This window comes from Elephantulus edwardii, unplaced genomic scaffold (assembly GCF_000299155.1).
Source record: "Elephantulus edwardii isolate Elephantulus edwardi_28Jun2011 unplaced genomic scaffold, EleEdw1.0 scaffold00103, whole genome shotgun sequence".
In the NCBI taxonomy this organism is placed as follows: Eukaryota; Metazoa; Chordata; class Mammalia; order Macroscelidea; family Macroscelididae; genus Elephantulus; species Elephantulus edwardii.
This window is the reverse complement of record NW_006399853.1, coordinates 6,711,104-6,726,200: the sequence shown is the minus strand read 5'-3', so window position 1 is coordinate 6,726,200 and position 15,097 is coordinate 6,711,104. Positions and strand designations below refer to the sequence as shown.

The 15,097-nt window shown below is 37.4% G+C and overlaps 1 protein-coding gene across 1 annotated transcript in view; it reads right to left on the bottom strand.

The window, feature by feature from the left end:
- DCC (deleted in colorectal carcinoma) overlaps positions 1–15,097 on the bottom strand; it is a 1,276,184-nt gene that overhangs the window by 231,142 nt on the left and 1,029,945 nt on the right. Inside the window, exon 13 of the mRNA XM_006891717.1 lies at positions 14,004–14,145. Coding sequence (XP_006891779.1) covers positions 14,004–14,145 — 142 coding nt within the window. The remainder of the gene's footprint in view (positions 1–14,003; positions 14,146–15,097) is intronic.

The window sequence follows — 15,097 nt, the reverse complement described above, 5'->3', positions numbered from 1 at the left end:
TAGGTAGATTAAGACATGTCCTGTGGATCACCACTATGAAATTATATATATAAACAACTTTTTCTCTTACCTAAATCTCAAAGTAGCTCATTAACATAAAAATTCTGTGCTTCTCAAAAGACCAAATAATATTTTATTTTTGAGGTATTGAAAACTCAGCTTAAATTGATAAATCCATAGTCCTCAAGGAATTGAACAAATAAAATAATTTTCTGTTTGCCTACTATTTTTGGCACAAATATTTGGGACAAAACTAGTTGTTGTTGTTGTTAAGTGCCATCGAGTCGTTTCCGACTCATAGCGACCCTATGCACAACAGCCCTAAACCCTGCTCTATCCTGTGCCAACTGCACCGCCTCTGACACACCCATCCCGATTACCCCAGTCACTGAATCAATCCATCTCATACAGGGTCTTCCCCTCCTATGCTGTCCCTCCACCCTTCCAAGCATGATGTCCCTCTCCAAGGACCCGTCCCTCCTGGCAACATGTCCAAAGTATGTCCGACGAAGCCCCAGAATCCTTGCCTCCAAGGAGTAGCTTGGTTTAATCCTCTCCAAGATGAATCTGTTTGTTTTCCTGGCAGTCCATGGTACATTCAGTACCCTTCTCCAGCACCACAGCTCAAAAGCATCCGCTCTCCTTCTTTCCTCCCTAGTCATTGTCCAACTCTCTGATGCATAACAAGCGATTGCAAAGACCATGGCCTGTATCAGGCGCACCTTAGTCTCCAGAGAGACACTGTTGCTCCTGAGTACCTTTGAGAGGTCCCTAACGGCAGACTTTCCCATCGCGATACACTTTTTGATTTCCTGACTGCTGGTGCCAAGAGTGTTGACTGTAGAGCCGAGCAAAGTGAAGCTGTGAACACTCTCAAGCTCTTCGTCATCCATCCTGACGCTGCCAATTGGTCCAGTGGCGAGAATCTTTGTCTTCTTGACATTGAGCCTCAGTCCATACTGAAGGCTGCAGTCCTTGACCCTTCGCAGCAAGTGCATGAGGTCCTCCTCAGTTTCAGCAAGCAGGGTTGTGTCATCTGCATAACACAGATTGTTAATAGATCTTCCACCAATCCTGATGCCACAATTCTCCTCATAGAGCCCAGCTTCTCGGATAATCTGCTCTGCATACATGTTGAAAACTAGTAGGTAAAATAATTTCTTGGAAAATTATGCTTATATACAAAGTTACATATTTGTAGGTATCTTTGCCAAAGGAAGATGACCAAAATGACATTAAGAGATATTCTAATTTACTATTAATAGGAGGTGATGTTTTAAGTGAATCTACTAATGTCACATGGAAGTCAGCTTCAATAAATAGTGTAATAATAGTACTGTTGTTAAAGTACTGTTAGATAAAGAGTGTAATAAGAGTACTATTAGTGAAGACAACTTGATAGATCTATCTACACAAAACCCTTTACAGAACAATGTGCTGTCTTATCAAGAAACTTCTCATTTTACAAAACAGACTCAGCTCTTCATGAGAGTACAGCCTGAGAAGAGTGCTGCTGCTGTTTTTGATATTGTTATTTCACCTATTCAGTCAAATATTAAACTAAGTGTTGCTATGATGTCATTTTGTAGATGAGATTAACATTCACAATCAATAGACTGCAAGTAATGATGATTTTTCTAACTAATCTAGGTCAGCCAGATTCAATAAGTTAAAAGGCCTTAAGAGTGGGTCTTAGGCTTTGCTGAAGAAAAAAGATTTGTTCCTGACTAACCTCCCTGATGACCTGACCTATTGATTTCAAACTTGATGAGTTGGTTCCACAATAGCACAGCTGATTCATCACATTAAATCTCCAAATATTTATCTCTTACTGGGTCTTCTGTTTCAAGATGGTCTGGCAGCCAGTTGATGAAGTATGTAAAGGTCAGAAGTTCGAACATACAAGCTGTTCCGTGGGAGAAAGATGTAGAAGCCTATTTCTCTAAAGAGTATAGTTATCTTGATAGGGCTATGCTAGCCTGTCATAGAGTTACTATGGTCCACCATCAGCTCATGGTCACCATCTGCTTGACATTGGTTTAGATTTACTTCTCTGACTGAATCTTGTTTGGTGTTTTACCAGATGCACCATTTTTGACGGAAAAGTAGAAATGTTTCTGAATGAACAATATTTGATTCTAGTCATTTGACTTTTAAATCAAGCAAATATTTGTGTGCACAATTTATGAATCAATATTTTTCTAAAAGCTAGTTAAGAGATGCCACTATATATTGATATGCAAATATCTTCCAACAATTTTGAGAAAAAATTATTTCTATATGTTGAATTCAGAATCCTTCCATCTCATGAATTTAGTTTTGAATAATAGCAAAGACCACTAATGACTTGAAGTGGACATCAAAAGGCAGCTTAGAGATCATCACCTACTTTTGAAGCTCTCCCCATGGAGTCTCACTCGGTCAGCCCGAGTTATTTATCAGAATATTCCTCCAACCATATACCAGCAAGCTGCTTTTATATTTTATATTACATTTATATTTTATATTACATCTTTTATATTACATTTTAGCACCCCATGGAGATTTCCGCCCTAGGTATCTCTGAAAATCCTGCCAAATTTCTTTGAAGTACTGTATTTTATCTAAGTCTTTAATTTTCCATTTATTTTAGAACATATGTGTGGAATACTTTTTAAGACAAACACTTAAAAATGTAAGATAAAGTATAGTAGGCTTTGAAAAATATACATAGAACCTTAATATTATATTAAGTGGAGCACTATAAGAATAGGAAGCTCTGGTGACCCAGTCTAAGGACTTGCACTGGCAACTCAAAAACTTATGGTTTGAATCCACCAGCTGCTTCACAAAAGAAAGATGGACGATATTCTCAGTATGATATCCTGCTTCTGAAAACTTGCTTGAGGGTCAGCTGTGAGATGGTTCTGACTCAAATGTACACAATAACAGCAACAACAACTTTAAGAATAGAGGGGATTTATGTTTATAATAATTATATCCGGAGAAGACAATAAATACTAGACAGGTAGGACAGTATTGATGGTCTTATACTTTTTTAAAATTTGATTTTATTTTACTCTTTTGTGTGTGTGTACTGTCATATAAGATCTGACTGGTACAGGAGGAGATTGCCCCTCCTTCTCCAGCAGAGCATCTGTTGGATTTACTGTGCACCTCTGGGACTGCAGTGCATCTTATTGCCACTAGGCCACCTGATGGTCTTATTTTGACAGTGAACTCAATAAATCAATAAAAACTAAGCTTCAGTTTCAATAGAATTCAATTGTTTTATTTCTTAGAAAGCATGTTATTCTGTTGATGAGAACAGGTGACTTCAAGAGGTATTCTAACAATCACTATCAGTGAGCAATTTTCTGAGCCCAAAGCTGATAGCTGGTATTAAAAAGAGTTTCAGTGATATTTTTGTTTATTCATTCATTCATTCATTCATTCATTCACTAGTCCTAAGTAGCAGAGGGACAAAGGCTCTCTGTAAGTGCTTGTATTTCTAGAAGTCGTTATCTTATCTGAGTTGCTTCCTGAGTTGGGCTATTAAGGATACTAAATAATGACTTTTAAATCCAATTAACCACATAATCATGGCCCACATCAGCAACCTATAGTTTCAGAATTAAGTGTGTAGGTTTTCAATTTAAGTAAAAGTAGGTTGGACTTTCTGCTCACCATATCTCAGTTAAGTGGCCTTGGAAAACTTACTCTTTGCCTCATTTTTCTCGCCAATAAAGTGAGAGTATCTAAGTTAAAAAAAAAAAAAGCTGTCGTAAAGATTAAACTAGAAGTGGAATTCCCAGTAAATGATAGATGTTCTATCATTATTAGTATAAATGTTTAAGTTATCTTTAATATAAATACTCTTTTCCAGATTCACATATAGCAGCCCCTGGCTTATAAACCTCTCTCTCTGACTATTCCTGCTTGCCATCTAATGTTATATAAATTTGCCCTCACTGTGAAAGAATTGGAATAACCCATACTTGCAACTAATTAGTTATAATATCTTCACTTACTGTAAGTGAACTTTTAAACCTTTTAAAAGCCTTGGAGCCTTTTCTTGTACTAAAGTAAGGCTAATAAGAACCACACAAACTCAGCTTAAAGACTTTTGTAGGAACAGGTCTTGTTTGTTACTGGGGATTGGTATAATAGCCACAGCCATTGAACCTGTAGGGCGCTAAGAAAGCTGGCATGGTAGAGTAGAGGAGCATTTAAAGATGAATTAGGATACATAAATGCAGGTATATAAAGAGGAATTAGGATACCTCAATTAGTTTTTGCTCATCTCCTTAGCAGTTGAATGTTGCTGAATCAAGTACAACTTATAGTGACCCTATGAACAACGTGTCTGAACCATGGCTTATCCTGTGCCATCTTCATCATCTCTGACATACTTGTGCCCATTGCTGCAGTTACTGTCACTCTATCTGTCTGAGTGTCTTCCTCTCTCCTTCACTAACCCTCCACCTGCCCATGTATGATGACCCTGTACAAGGAATAGTCCTTTCAAACAACATGCCCAAAGTATGTGAGGTGAAGCTTCACCAGGTTTGCTTCTGAGGAGAATTTTGGGTGTATTTTCTTTCAGACATATCTGTTCATTCTTTTCACAGATATTCAGAACTCTTCACCACGTGATATTTGGTACTCTTCTCCAACACCACAACTCAAAGACATCAATTCTTCTTCTATTACCCTCTCATTGTTCAGCTTTCAGATGCCCCTCATATGATTAAAAAGACCATAGCCTGAATCAGGCATGTGTTAGTCCTTAAACTGACATATTTATGTCTCAATAATTTGGAGAGGTCCTTGACAGTAGACTTTCCCAAAGCTATATATATATATATACACCTTTTGCTTTCTTGACTGTTGGTAACAAGGGTGCTAACTGTGAGTCCTAGTATGATGAAATATTTGACAATTTCAATCTTTCCTTCACCTATCATGATGCTACCTATCAGCCCAGTGGTGGGGATTTTTGTCTTCTTGATACTGAAGATGTATTCTTTGATCTTCTACAGCAACAAGCTCAAGTCCTCCTTTCTTTCAGCAAACAAGGTTGTGTCATTTACGTAACACAGGTTAGTGATGTCTTCATTTTCCTATCCTGCTGCCACATTCCTTTTCACATGGTTCTATTTGCTCAGCAATATGCCTCTTCTCTTCTTGACAGTTGTTGTTAGGTACCACCGAGTTGAGTATGACTCCTGGGGACCCCATGAAAAACAGCTCTGAATCCTGTCCTGTCCTGTGCCATCCTCACAATCTCCAGCACCCTCAAGCCCACTGCTGTAGTCTCTGTGTCAATCCACTTGGTTCAGGGTCTTCCTCTCCTTTGCCATCCCTTTTTAATCATTGCCATTAAGTAGCAACCAACTCATAGTTTGTCCTTTATTAGATTTACCAAGCAGTAACTCATACCAGAAGAGACTGCCCATCTTTCTCCTGTAGAGTATCTGGTAGACTTCAATTGCCTGGGAAGCAAGGCCTTTGGACTGGCATTACTGCTCCTTACAGACTAAGGCACCAGAATTCCTTTAATAAGCCGTAGAGCTTAACCATGTCACTTTCGAGACAATTCCTCCAGTTTTTGCAAAATTAGGGTTTTGGATGAAAAAAAAAAAACCATGTGGTTTGCGAGAAATCTGTAATTCTATAAAAAAAAAAACCATGTGGTTTGCGAGAAATCTGTAATTCTATTTAATGTGTGAATTCATTTTATAGCTGCTTCCATGCAGATTTTTTACTCCAAAGAAGTAAGGTAGACTACAGGTGCTTTTATTGACTGTCATAACGTCTTATTTTTGAAAGCTGATGATCCTTTGCAGGCTTTTATTCCAATACTAAGAGCCTTCAAGCTCTTTAATTCTTTTCTATTTCTAACTTACTCAAACTTATGGTAAAAGATGGTCCATTATTTAAACAATTTCATTTCCTTTAACCCCTAACATTAACCTTGTTATAAAATTGCTATGTTATTGTTTCAATTTTTCAGTCCATAAAATACCCATGCATGTTTATCATTATGTTTATTCTATATTGGCCATGAAAAACAAGGAAAACTCTTAAATTCAATTTTAGACAATGTTCTCTGAAGAGCACTCAAAAATTAAAAACAACACTTTAAAATTTAGCTGACATAGGCTTCCACAATAAAACTGATAGCAGCAATTTAAAATCCTTATTATAATTCTAAATTACTTTGTTATTACAAATGTCCCATTATCCTAGTAAAACACATATACACACACACCCCAAAAACACCTGTCTTACAAATAGATTGTTTTTTAAAAAAATGAAGGAGTCTCTACATCTGAATATTTAAAGCATTCAACGAATTATTCTGGCATTTTCAATTTTCTAACAACCAAATCAATATATGCATGTATCTTAAAGGCATTGAAAACATGAGGTCATACTCTGTACTTCTTGATTGCTAATCATTCATACGGAAAATCAATGACTTCTGCTATCTATGAAATGTGTGAATTATTATATATCATAGAGATAAGAAAAAATCCACACCCCTGCTAACCCTGACATTTAGTAGTACTGAAAATATCCCAGAACATCTGCAAATATAACAGGCACTATCAAAGCTAACTCACTCAGGAGGGCAGAGGAAGGCACAGACTTTGAAAAAGTCATGTCTATTTATGGATATGAGGCTATTGACAAGCTATTATATTTCTTCATTTAAAAATTAAAAGGAAAAAGAGGTGAATGGAATTTTTGTAAGAATTATATTGTCATATGTGTACTTATATATTATTATCATCATTTTGTTGTTGTTGTTGTTGATTGTCGTCGAGTCAATGAACAAGACCCTATGAACAAAACACCTGAAACTTTTCTTTAACTGTTGTTTCTCAAAGTTGATAGAGTTTCCAGAGGCATGTTGTTTAGGAAATGGATGCCATTCTCGTTTCCAAATTATTATCATATATGCTTACAAATATAACTGCTCAGATTATATTTGCTTTCTCAAATATACTTTTATAACTGTACATTAAGAAACAACAGCAGGAATAAAGACTCAAAATTTGAAGTCCAGATTCCTAAAATCCCATAAAGATAGGAATGTGCATTTGTAAGTTTTTGTATCAATAGTAAATAATTCATCTCTCTTCTCTCTCTTAACTTTCAGCTGAAATTAAGACAGAGTAGTGATTAACCCATGCTAATTAGAGGTTCTGTCACATGTAATTACAATCCTAGAACAAAATGCATAACTGAGTAATGTATTAGAGAAGACAATAATGATTGACACTGAAAATACAAATAAAGGTGTTCATATTTTTGTTATGTGCCACTAAGTCAAATACCACTCACATTGCTTTTGTTAGATGACTGTGAGTAAAGTATGACTCTTAGTAGCCATCTTTTTTAAAAAAATTTTATATTATTATTATTATTAATTTCAATGAACATCTACAGAGATTTTGGAATTCCATTCATTCATTGTTGCACTTAAAACCAGATCTGAAACTCATCCTATCTTGTTCCATCTTCATCATCTCTATAACACTTGAAGTCACTGTTACGGTTACTCTGTCAAGCCATCTTGTCAGAGTCCTTTTTTTTCTGTCTCTCTACCCTTCTCAACACAATGCCATTTTTTCAAGGACAAGTCTCTCTTGACAACATGCATAAAGTATGCAAGACAATTTTACCACCCTTGTCTGTAAAGAGTAACCTGGTTGTACATCCTTCTAGGCAGAGGATTGAAGTGTGTTCTTCTCCACATCTTTCCATCAGACCTTTAAGATGTGACCTTAGAGAAAATAAAGTCTTTGCAGTGTAATTAGTTAAGTATTTTAAAATGAAATCATCCTCGGTTTCGAATAGGTCTTAAATCCAATTATTAGTGTGACAATTCAGAAAAAAATACAAGGAAAAAAAATGTAAATCTGTGGGGCACTCAAAAGCCAAGGAATGCCAAAGATTGCTGGTAACAACTCTGATCTAAGTGAGACACATGAAGTGGATTGTCCCATAAGCCAAAGAATGGCAAAGATGGCTGCCAACAACTCAGATCTAAGGGAAACACATGGGGTGGATTGTACCTTCTGGAGAAACCACGAATCACTTCTAATTTCAGACTTCTGAATATTTGAATTGCAAGAAAAGAAAGATAGTAATCTCCTCCCGTGTGATGATTTACAGATTCTGCAAATCTACTGGAGAGTTAGGCAGGAGTTGGTTCCAAGATGATGGCAATGAGTTGACCTTTGAGGTGTTTTATGTTTTCAGTAATATTGTTGGATGGTAGCACCAACATACTACAATGGAGTGGTGGTGAAAGGTCAAAAGTTGTGGCTGAATAAAAAGTGTTTTGTCCCTGTGGTTTTATCTTTTGTAGAGTGAAGATTCTAAAATTTTATATATTTAGGGAAACAATTTTGAAGTCTAAGTTGACCCAAATGAGGGTATTTTCCCTTGTGTCATCTACATGTAAATGTTGGACAAGGAATAAGGAATTACGAAGAAGACTAGATGGCTTTGAATTGGGATGTTAGCAAAGAAAATGGAATATATTATGGAGTTCCAAGAGATTAAGAAAATCTGTCTTACAAGAAATATAAAAAAAAAAGAAATATAGCCACAGTTTCTTGGGAAGCGAGGATATGAGATTTGTCTCCCATTCTTTGCATATGTATTGAACCGGAGCAAGTCCCTGGAGAAGAGTGTTATTCTCAGAAAACAGAAGGCCATAGGGAAAGAGGAAGACCTTTAATGAACTAGACTGGTCCTGTGGTTGAAACAATGCTCTCAAGCACAGCGGAAATTTGAGAGTGAGTCAAGTTCAAGCAGTGTTTGTTCTGTTGCCCACTGTAGGGTACACTATGGGTCAAAGCCAATTCAATGGCACTTAACAAAAAAGGCAGTAAAAATCTAGGATCATAAATACTGAGTGGAGTATATTAAACTCTATTTGTTTATATAACTCATGCAAAGAGTTCACAGCAATAAGCTCTTTTGCCCACATGGCAAAATATTACAAATATTCTAATAGAAAATCTAATATTGATTTGCAACCATCAATATTTTGGTATAGATGTTGTTCTGAACTTAACGTATATATTCATATCTATTATTTGTGTATAATCTGGATTTAAGCACTAGTGACTGAAAACCGAATTAAGCATTTAACTGCATGTTTTGAAAACTTGTTGTTATGTGACATCGACTCACTTGTGACTCATAGCGACCCTATGGACAAAAGCTCTGAAATCTATCCCATCATGAACCAAGCTCACTGTCTCTGACACATCTCCCCCTATAAAGCCAGTTATTGTGTCGAATCCTCTTATCCAAGGTCTTCCTCTCCTGTGCTGTCTCTCCACCCTTCCAAACATGAGTCCTTCTTCAAGGACGGGTCCTTCCTGCGAACATGTCCAAAATATGTGAGATAGAACTTCAAAATTCTTGCCTCCAGAGAGCAACTTGATTTCTTCCTCTTCAGGATAGACTTGTTTATTTTCTTAACAGTCCACGATATGTTCAGTATTCTTCTCCAGCACCATAACTCAAAAGCATGAATTCTTCTTCTGTGTTCTCATTCATTGTCCAGCTCTCTGATGCATATCAAGTAATTGTGAAGACTAAGGCCTAGACCAGGCGCACCTTAGTCTGACTGATATCTTTGCTGTTCAGAATGCACTAAGCATGCCACTTAATATTGTTTATGATAAAGATGTCATTTTCAGTAACATATGGTATCTCATGATGTTATTGCAATGAATTATCTTATTAACTGCCTATTGTTGGATAATTTATGGGTTTTGATATTTTAGAAATGTGATTACTCTGTACACACATATACTCATATAGTTGTTTGTTGTGCCAGAACCAACCAATAGCTGACCCTGCAGGTAGGTTTTCAGAGGCAGTAAATCACACGGGAGGAGTTTGTCCATCTTTCTCTCACAGAGCAGCTGGTGGACTAAAACTTTGTAACTCTGCACTGGCAGTAAAATCAATAACCACTAAGTCACCACACACACACACACACACACACACACACACACATACATCTTCACTCTTTACACACACACACATCTTCATTCTTTTCCAGAAAGACTCTAGAATTTTTTATACCATAGGCAGTGTATGAGCTTTCATATCCTTCATAGGCTTCCAACAAAAAGGTGTCATCATTCATTTTTGTTTTTATCACTTTAATCAGAGGAAAATGCTAGCGTATTTGTATTTTAGCTTTAATTTGCATTTTTCTAATGAGCTAGAACATTTCCACATGTTTATTGGTCATTTCAGTTTTATGAATTAAATATCTAGTTCTTAGATTTTTCTATTAGAATATTCATAATTTATGAAAAGAAGTTTATTTTATAACTTTTAGCTTTTTAAATTAAAACTGGGAAAAAATGAGAGGACAGCTTCAGCTTCAGGACTTTAAATCCCTTCTTTGTAAAAGAGGATGACTTGATTGAGTGATGTTCAGGATCTGTCATATTCTCCCACATAAGACACAGTGGTATCTCAGGTCTCTGAAGGTGATTTTTTAATTATATCACTGCCTAAGAAGGAAGCAAGGGCTCTGGTGGCTCAGAGGTAAAGAACTGTGCTGTCAACTCAAAGGCACGAGGTTCAAATTCAGCAGCTGCTCATCGGGAGTAAGATGGACAGTATCCTCCCAATGTTAATGGCCTCTGAAAACCCACTAGAAGGTTAGCTATCAATAGGTTCTGACTTGAATGTACACAACAACAACAACAACAAAGAGTGATGCAGTGCTTGAGTGTTGCATGCAATTCATATGTCAAGCAAAAAAGTTCAGGTTCAAGTCCACCTACAGAAATCTGTAGAAGAAAGGCCTAGCCTAAGAACCATAAATTTAAAGCCCAATTGACCTGAGTTCTACTCTGACATACACAGAATTGTCATGAGTCAGAATTTACTTCTTTGTCACCACTTCTAGTCTTAAACCTTAGCAATTACACTAAATTTTTTTTCACCAGTATTTTCCAACATTCTTGATTTCTCTGAAAAGAAATTGTATATTGCACAAGTTATCTTAACACACACATATCTTTAGAATCTGTTATTTATATTTTCCCTTTCTTTTATTATTTAAACAGGAAAATAAGAGACAGAATCTTGGCTTTTCTGAAGCTTCTTAAAAAATACAGCAAGTACTTCATAACTTCCTCTTGGATTTAATACCTGTATAGACTATTTTTGTCCAGACCCAAAATAAATAATGTAATTTTTGGCAAATGTTCCTGTAAGCACTTTCAACAGTGCATTAAAATTGTATACACATAATTTTCTAGAATGAGGAAAAATAAACAGGCTACTGTCAAGTATAAAGGAGCCCTGGTGGTTCAGTGGGTTGGGCATTGAGCTGCTAACTAACAGATTGGCAGTTAGAATCCAAGAGCCACACCCTGGGAGATAAATGAGGCAGTCTGCTTCCATAAAGATTTAGAGCCTTGCAACAGTTCTTCCCTGCCCTATAAGGTCACTAATAGAATTATTCCACTGCAGTAGGTAGGTTATACTGTCAATGATTTCATCTTACTTGGATCCGCAGTCAATAATTTTGGTGTCAGGAGTCAGGAGATCAGATGAATCATTGCTCCGAGCAAATCCATTGTCAGGGACCTCCCTAAAATCCTGAAGAGCAATGATGTCAGTTTGAAGACTAAGGTATGTCTTATTCAGGCCATAATCTTTTCAGTCACTTGGTGTATATCTGAAAGGTGGACAATTAATAAGGATGACAGGAGAAGAACTGCTGCCTTTGAACTGTGGTTCTGGAGAAGAGTACCAAATATGCCATGGACTGGCCAAAGAACAAACAGATATGTTTTAGAGAAGGTTCAGCCAGTGTGCTCCTTTGGAGCAAAGATGGGAAGCTTTATTTCTCACACTTTCGACGTGTTGCTAGGAGACGCTATGCTCTGGAAATGTGGAGTGACGGTCAACAAAAGAGAGAAAGACCCACAAGGAGATGTGACTGTAGCAATGGGCTCAATTGTGTCAAAAATGGTGAAAATTGAACCAGATAGGTTTTCCATGGGGGCACTATGAGTCATACTAGACTTGATGATAACAGTAACATACAATAAATTAGAATTTGTGTATGTGGATGAATATGTGTATGCACATGTGTGTAAAGAAACTGCAAATAGGTATTCTCTCTCTCTCTCTCTCATTTATCTATACATATATTTAAAGGTGCATTAAAATCTCAATTGCACATAATTCTCATCCACCAGTGCTTAACAGGAGAAGGATTGACAAAAATCTCCTCCTGTGCATTTTACTGCCTTTAAAAACCTACTGGAGGGTCAGCTCTGAGTCCATTCCAACATAACACACAACAAATATATACATATACATATACATATACACATACACATACACATACACATATATATGCTTGTTGTGTACCACAGTGTCACAACCGACCTATGGGTGACCCTCTGGCAGGTATACAGAAGCAGTTAATTTCAGTTATGCACATGAGAGGAGATTACTCATCATTTCCCTGCAGAGCAGCTGGTGGACTTGAACTGCGCACCTACGGAATTGCAGTGCAGCTTCTTGCCACTAGGAGATATACATGCAACGGTGGTTTATTTTATCCATTCACCGTGAACTTTATTATTCCAAGCTGTCTATTGTTCTAGACCAGTCTGCTAATCTCTCCTGGGCCACTGCTCTGTGTTTTCCTTCTCAAGGCCATTACTCATTCATGCTTTCTCCAGGGCTATAAAGCATGAGCAGTCCTGCAACCCCAGCCCACACCATCATTCCATAAAGTGCCGAGTGATAGGAAAGTACTCCATGGCTGTACACGCATCAGAAACTCTGACTTGCCAGGGCCTGATCTGAAAGGACAGACTAATTAACAACCTATGGGTCGACTTTGAGTTATGACGGACAAGAGAGAAACTGCTTGTATTTTCTATCTCCTCTTGGACTACAGGGAGACACGGGAACTAATGGAGCTTTTTAATGTCACATGACCTAGCAAGCTAGCTCTCTGTTCATTTCAAAGCTGTTTCCCACCCAATAATGTACCACCATTATTTGATTTATCTTATTTTCTCTTATATCCTTTCTTTCCACTCATTTTCTGTCTAACATCCCTTCTCACATCCCTTTTCCCTTCTTTTCTGAGCTTACACGTCTAAAATGAATGATATTGAAGGTTTGCCGTAGTATTAAGGATTCCACCAGCTTAAAAAGGAACTCTGATGGTGTAGTATGCAGTGTGTTGCTCTGGTTACCAAAAAAAGCAGCAGGTCTTTCAGTTTGAAACTCACTAGAGGGTCCAGGGGAATAAGATAGACATTCTCCTGTTGTCAAGATTTACAGATTCAGAAACCCATAGGTCAGAATCAAATCAATGACAGTGAGATAGGCAAAATAAATACATTATTTTAAAATTTTACTTCAAAAACTCCAATGTGGAACTATATCCAATTTTCACTGACCTGCCTACTAAGTCGACTTAGGTCATGTTACCCACTATGAGTTCCTCAAATATTACCATTAAAATACGTTTGTTTTTATATTTATGGGAAGCAGGATAATCTCTCCTCTTATCAGCTCATCCACCCTGCTCTCCACTTTCTAATCCCCCACTCAGTCCTTGAGGTTGAAGCTTGGGGTGTCAAAATCAAGCAATTAAAACTTAGAAGCATTTTATTAGACGGCATTTCAAATTATTTGATAACAAGAGCTGCTGCTGAATCAGCAATGCTGGAAAACTCATGTGAGCTGAACTCAGGATGTATCAAAATTCCGTGATGCATTTCTTGAGATGATAATCCCAAAATCAAAGTATGTAGTGAACGCATTATAGGGAGTATAAAGTTAAAAAGTATAAAGGTTATTCTTGTTCAGGCCAATAAATGTCACCTGCCAGAAAGAAAAAAATCAATTCTCCGTTGAAGTGAGAGCATATTTTATTCATAAAGCATTTAATTCATCGAAACCTTGCAAGACGCCACCACATGAACACTGACCTGTGAACAGGTACCAAAGGTTGTTCGGCTCCAGGGTTTCCATCTCCCCCCTTCGGGGTGTTTTTCTGTGTCGAATTTTATAGCCTGTAATAAATCCATTTTGTGTTTCTGAGGGAGGAGGCAGCCAGCTTACTTTGATGCTCTGTAAAAATAATAGAAATTAAAACATGAGAGAAAGGAAGTGGTCCTAATGGAAGTGTGATGATGCAGGCAGGGGAAGACGTCAGAGGTTGGCTCCCAAGGCCCATTCCTTACCATCTAGCAGCACTTCTCTTTGTCTGATTTTAACAAAAATATACCAGATCCATCTGATTGGTTATACGTGTTATTAGCGCTTCTTTGCAAAGCATTTTGTTTTGCAAAACATTTTTAAGATGATAACAAAATATCTTAAAATGCCAAATGCCTTACATAGATACAGAACGAGGCTATTGTGTATGAAAAAAATGCCTATAAATACTTGCAAGTTATGCAATGCATGGAGTTATGATGACAACGTAAGGAAGAAGGAGGGAAAAAATTCTCTCCCTCTGTCTGTCTGTCTGTCTGTCTCTCTCTCTCTCTCTCTCACACACACACACACACACACTGGAATTTTCCTAAATGTTATTTTAGGAAAGCCCGGAAATGGTATTTCTCAAAACTCAAGTTCATTATCTTAGAGTCAGAACTGACGAACTGACTCCTGGCTGGTCCTCCAGCAGGTTTTCAGAGATATCTCTAAATCTCACAGGAAGAGAGTGCACATGCTTTACCCAGGGGGCAGCTGGAGGATTCAAATGATACACTTTTGGTTTGGCAGCACAACTCTTAAAAGAGAGGGTCAAGTCAAGGTGCTAAAATAGGGATGAACTGAAAGCCATAAAGATCAGTTTATCTCCAAGGTTTCCAAGCCTTCCTGATTTGGGAGTCAAAGTCAAAAGCCAAAGTCAGAATTGAATAGGTGACTCTCTAGAAGAATTTTGGAGGCTATAAATCACACAGGTTGAAAGAGACTGCTCATCTTTCTCCTGCAATGCTCCTGGTGGGTTCAAACTGCCAGAAAGATGCCACTTTGGGCAACAGCAGATCTCCCCAAGGACACCACCAGGGCA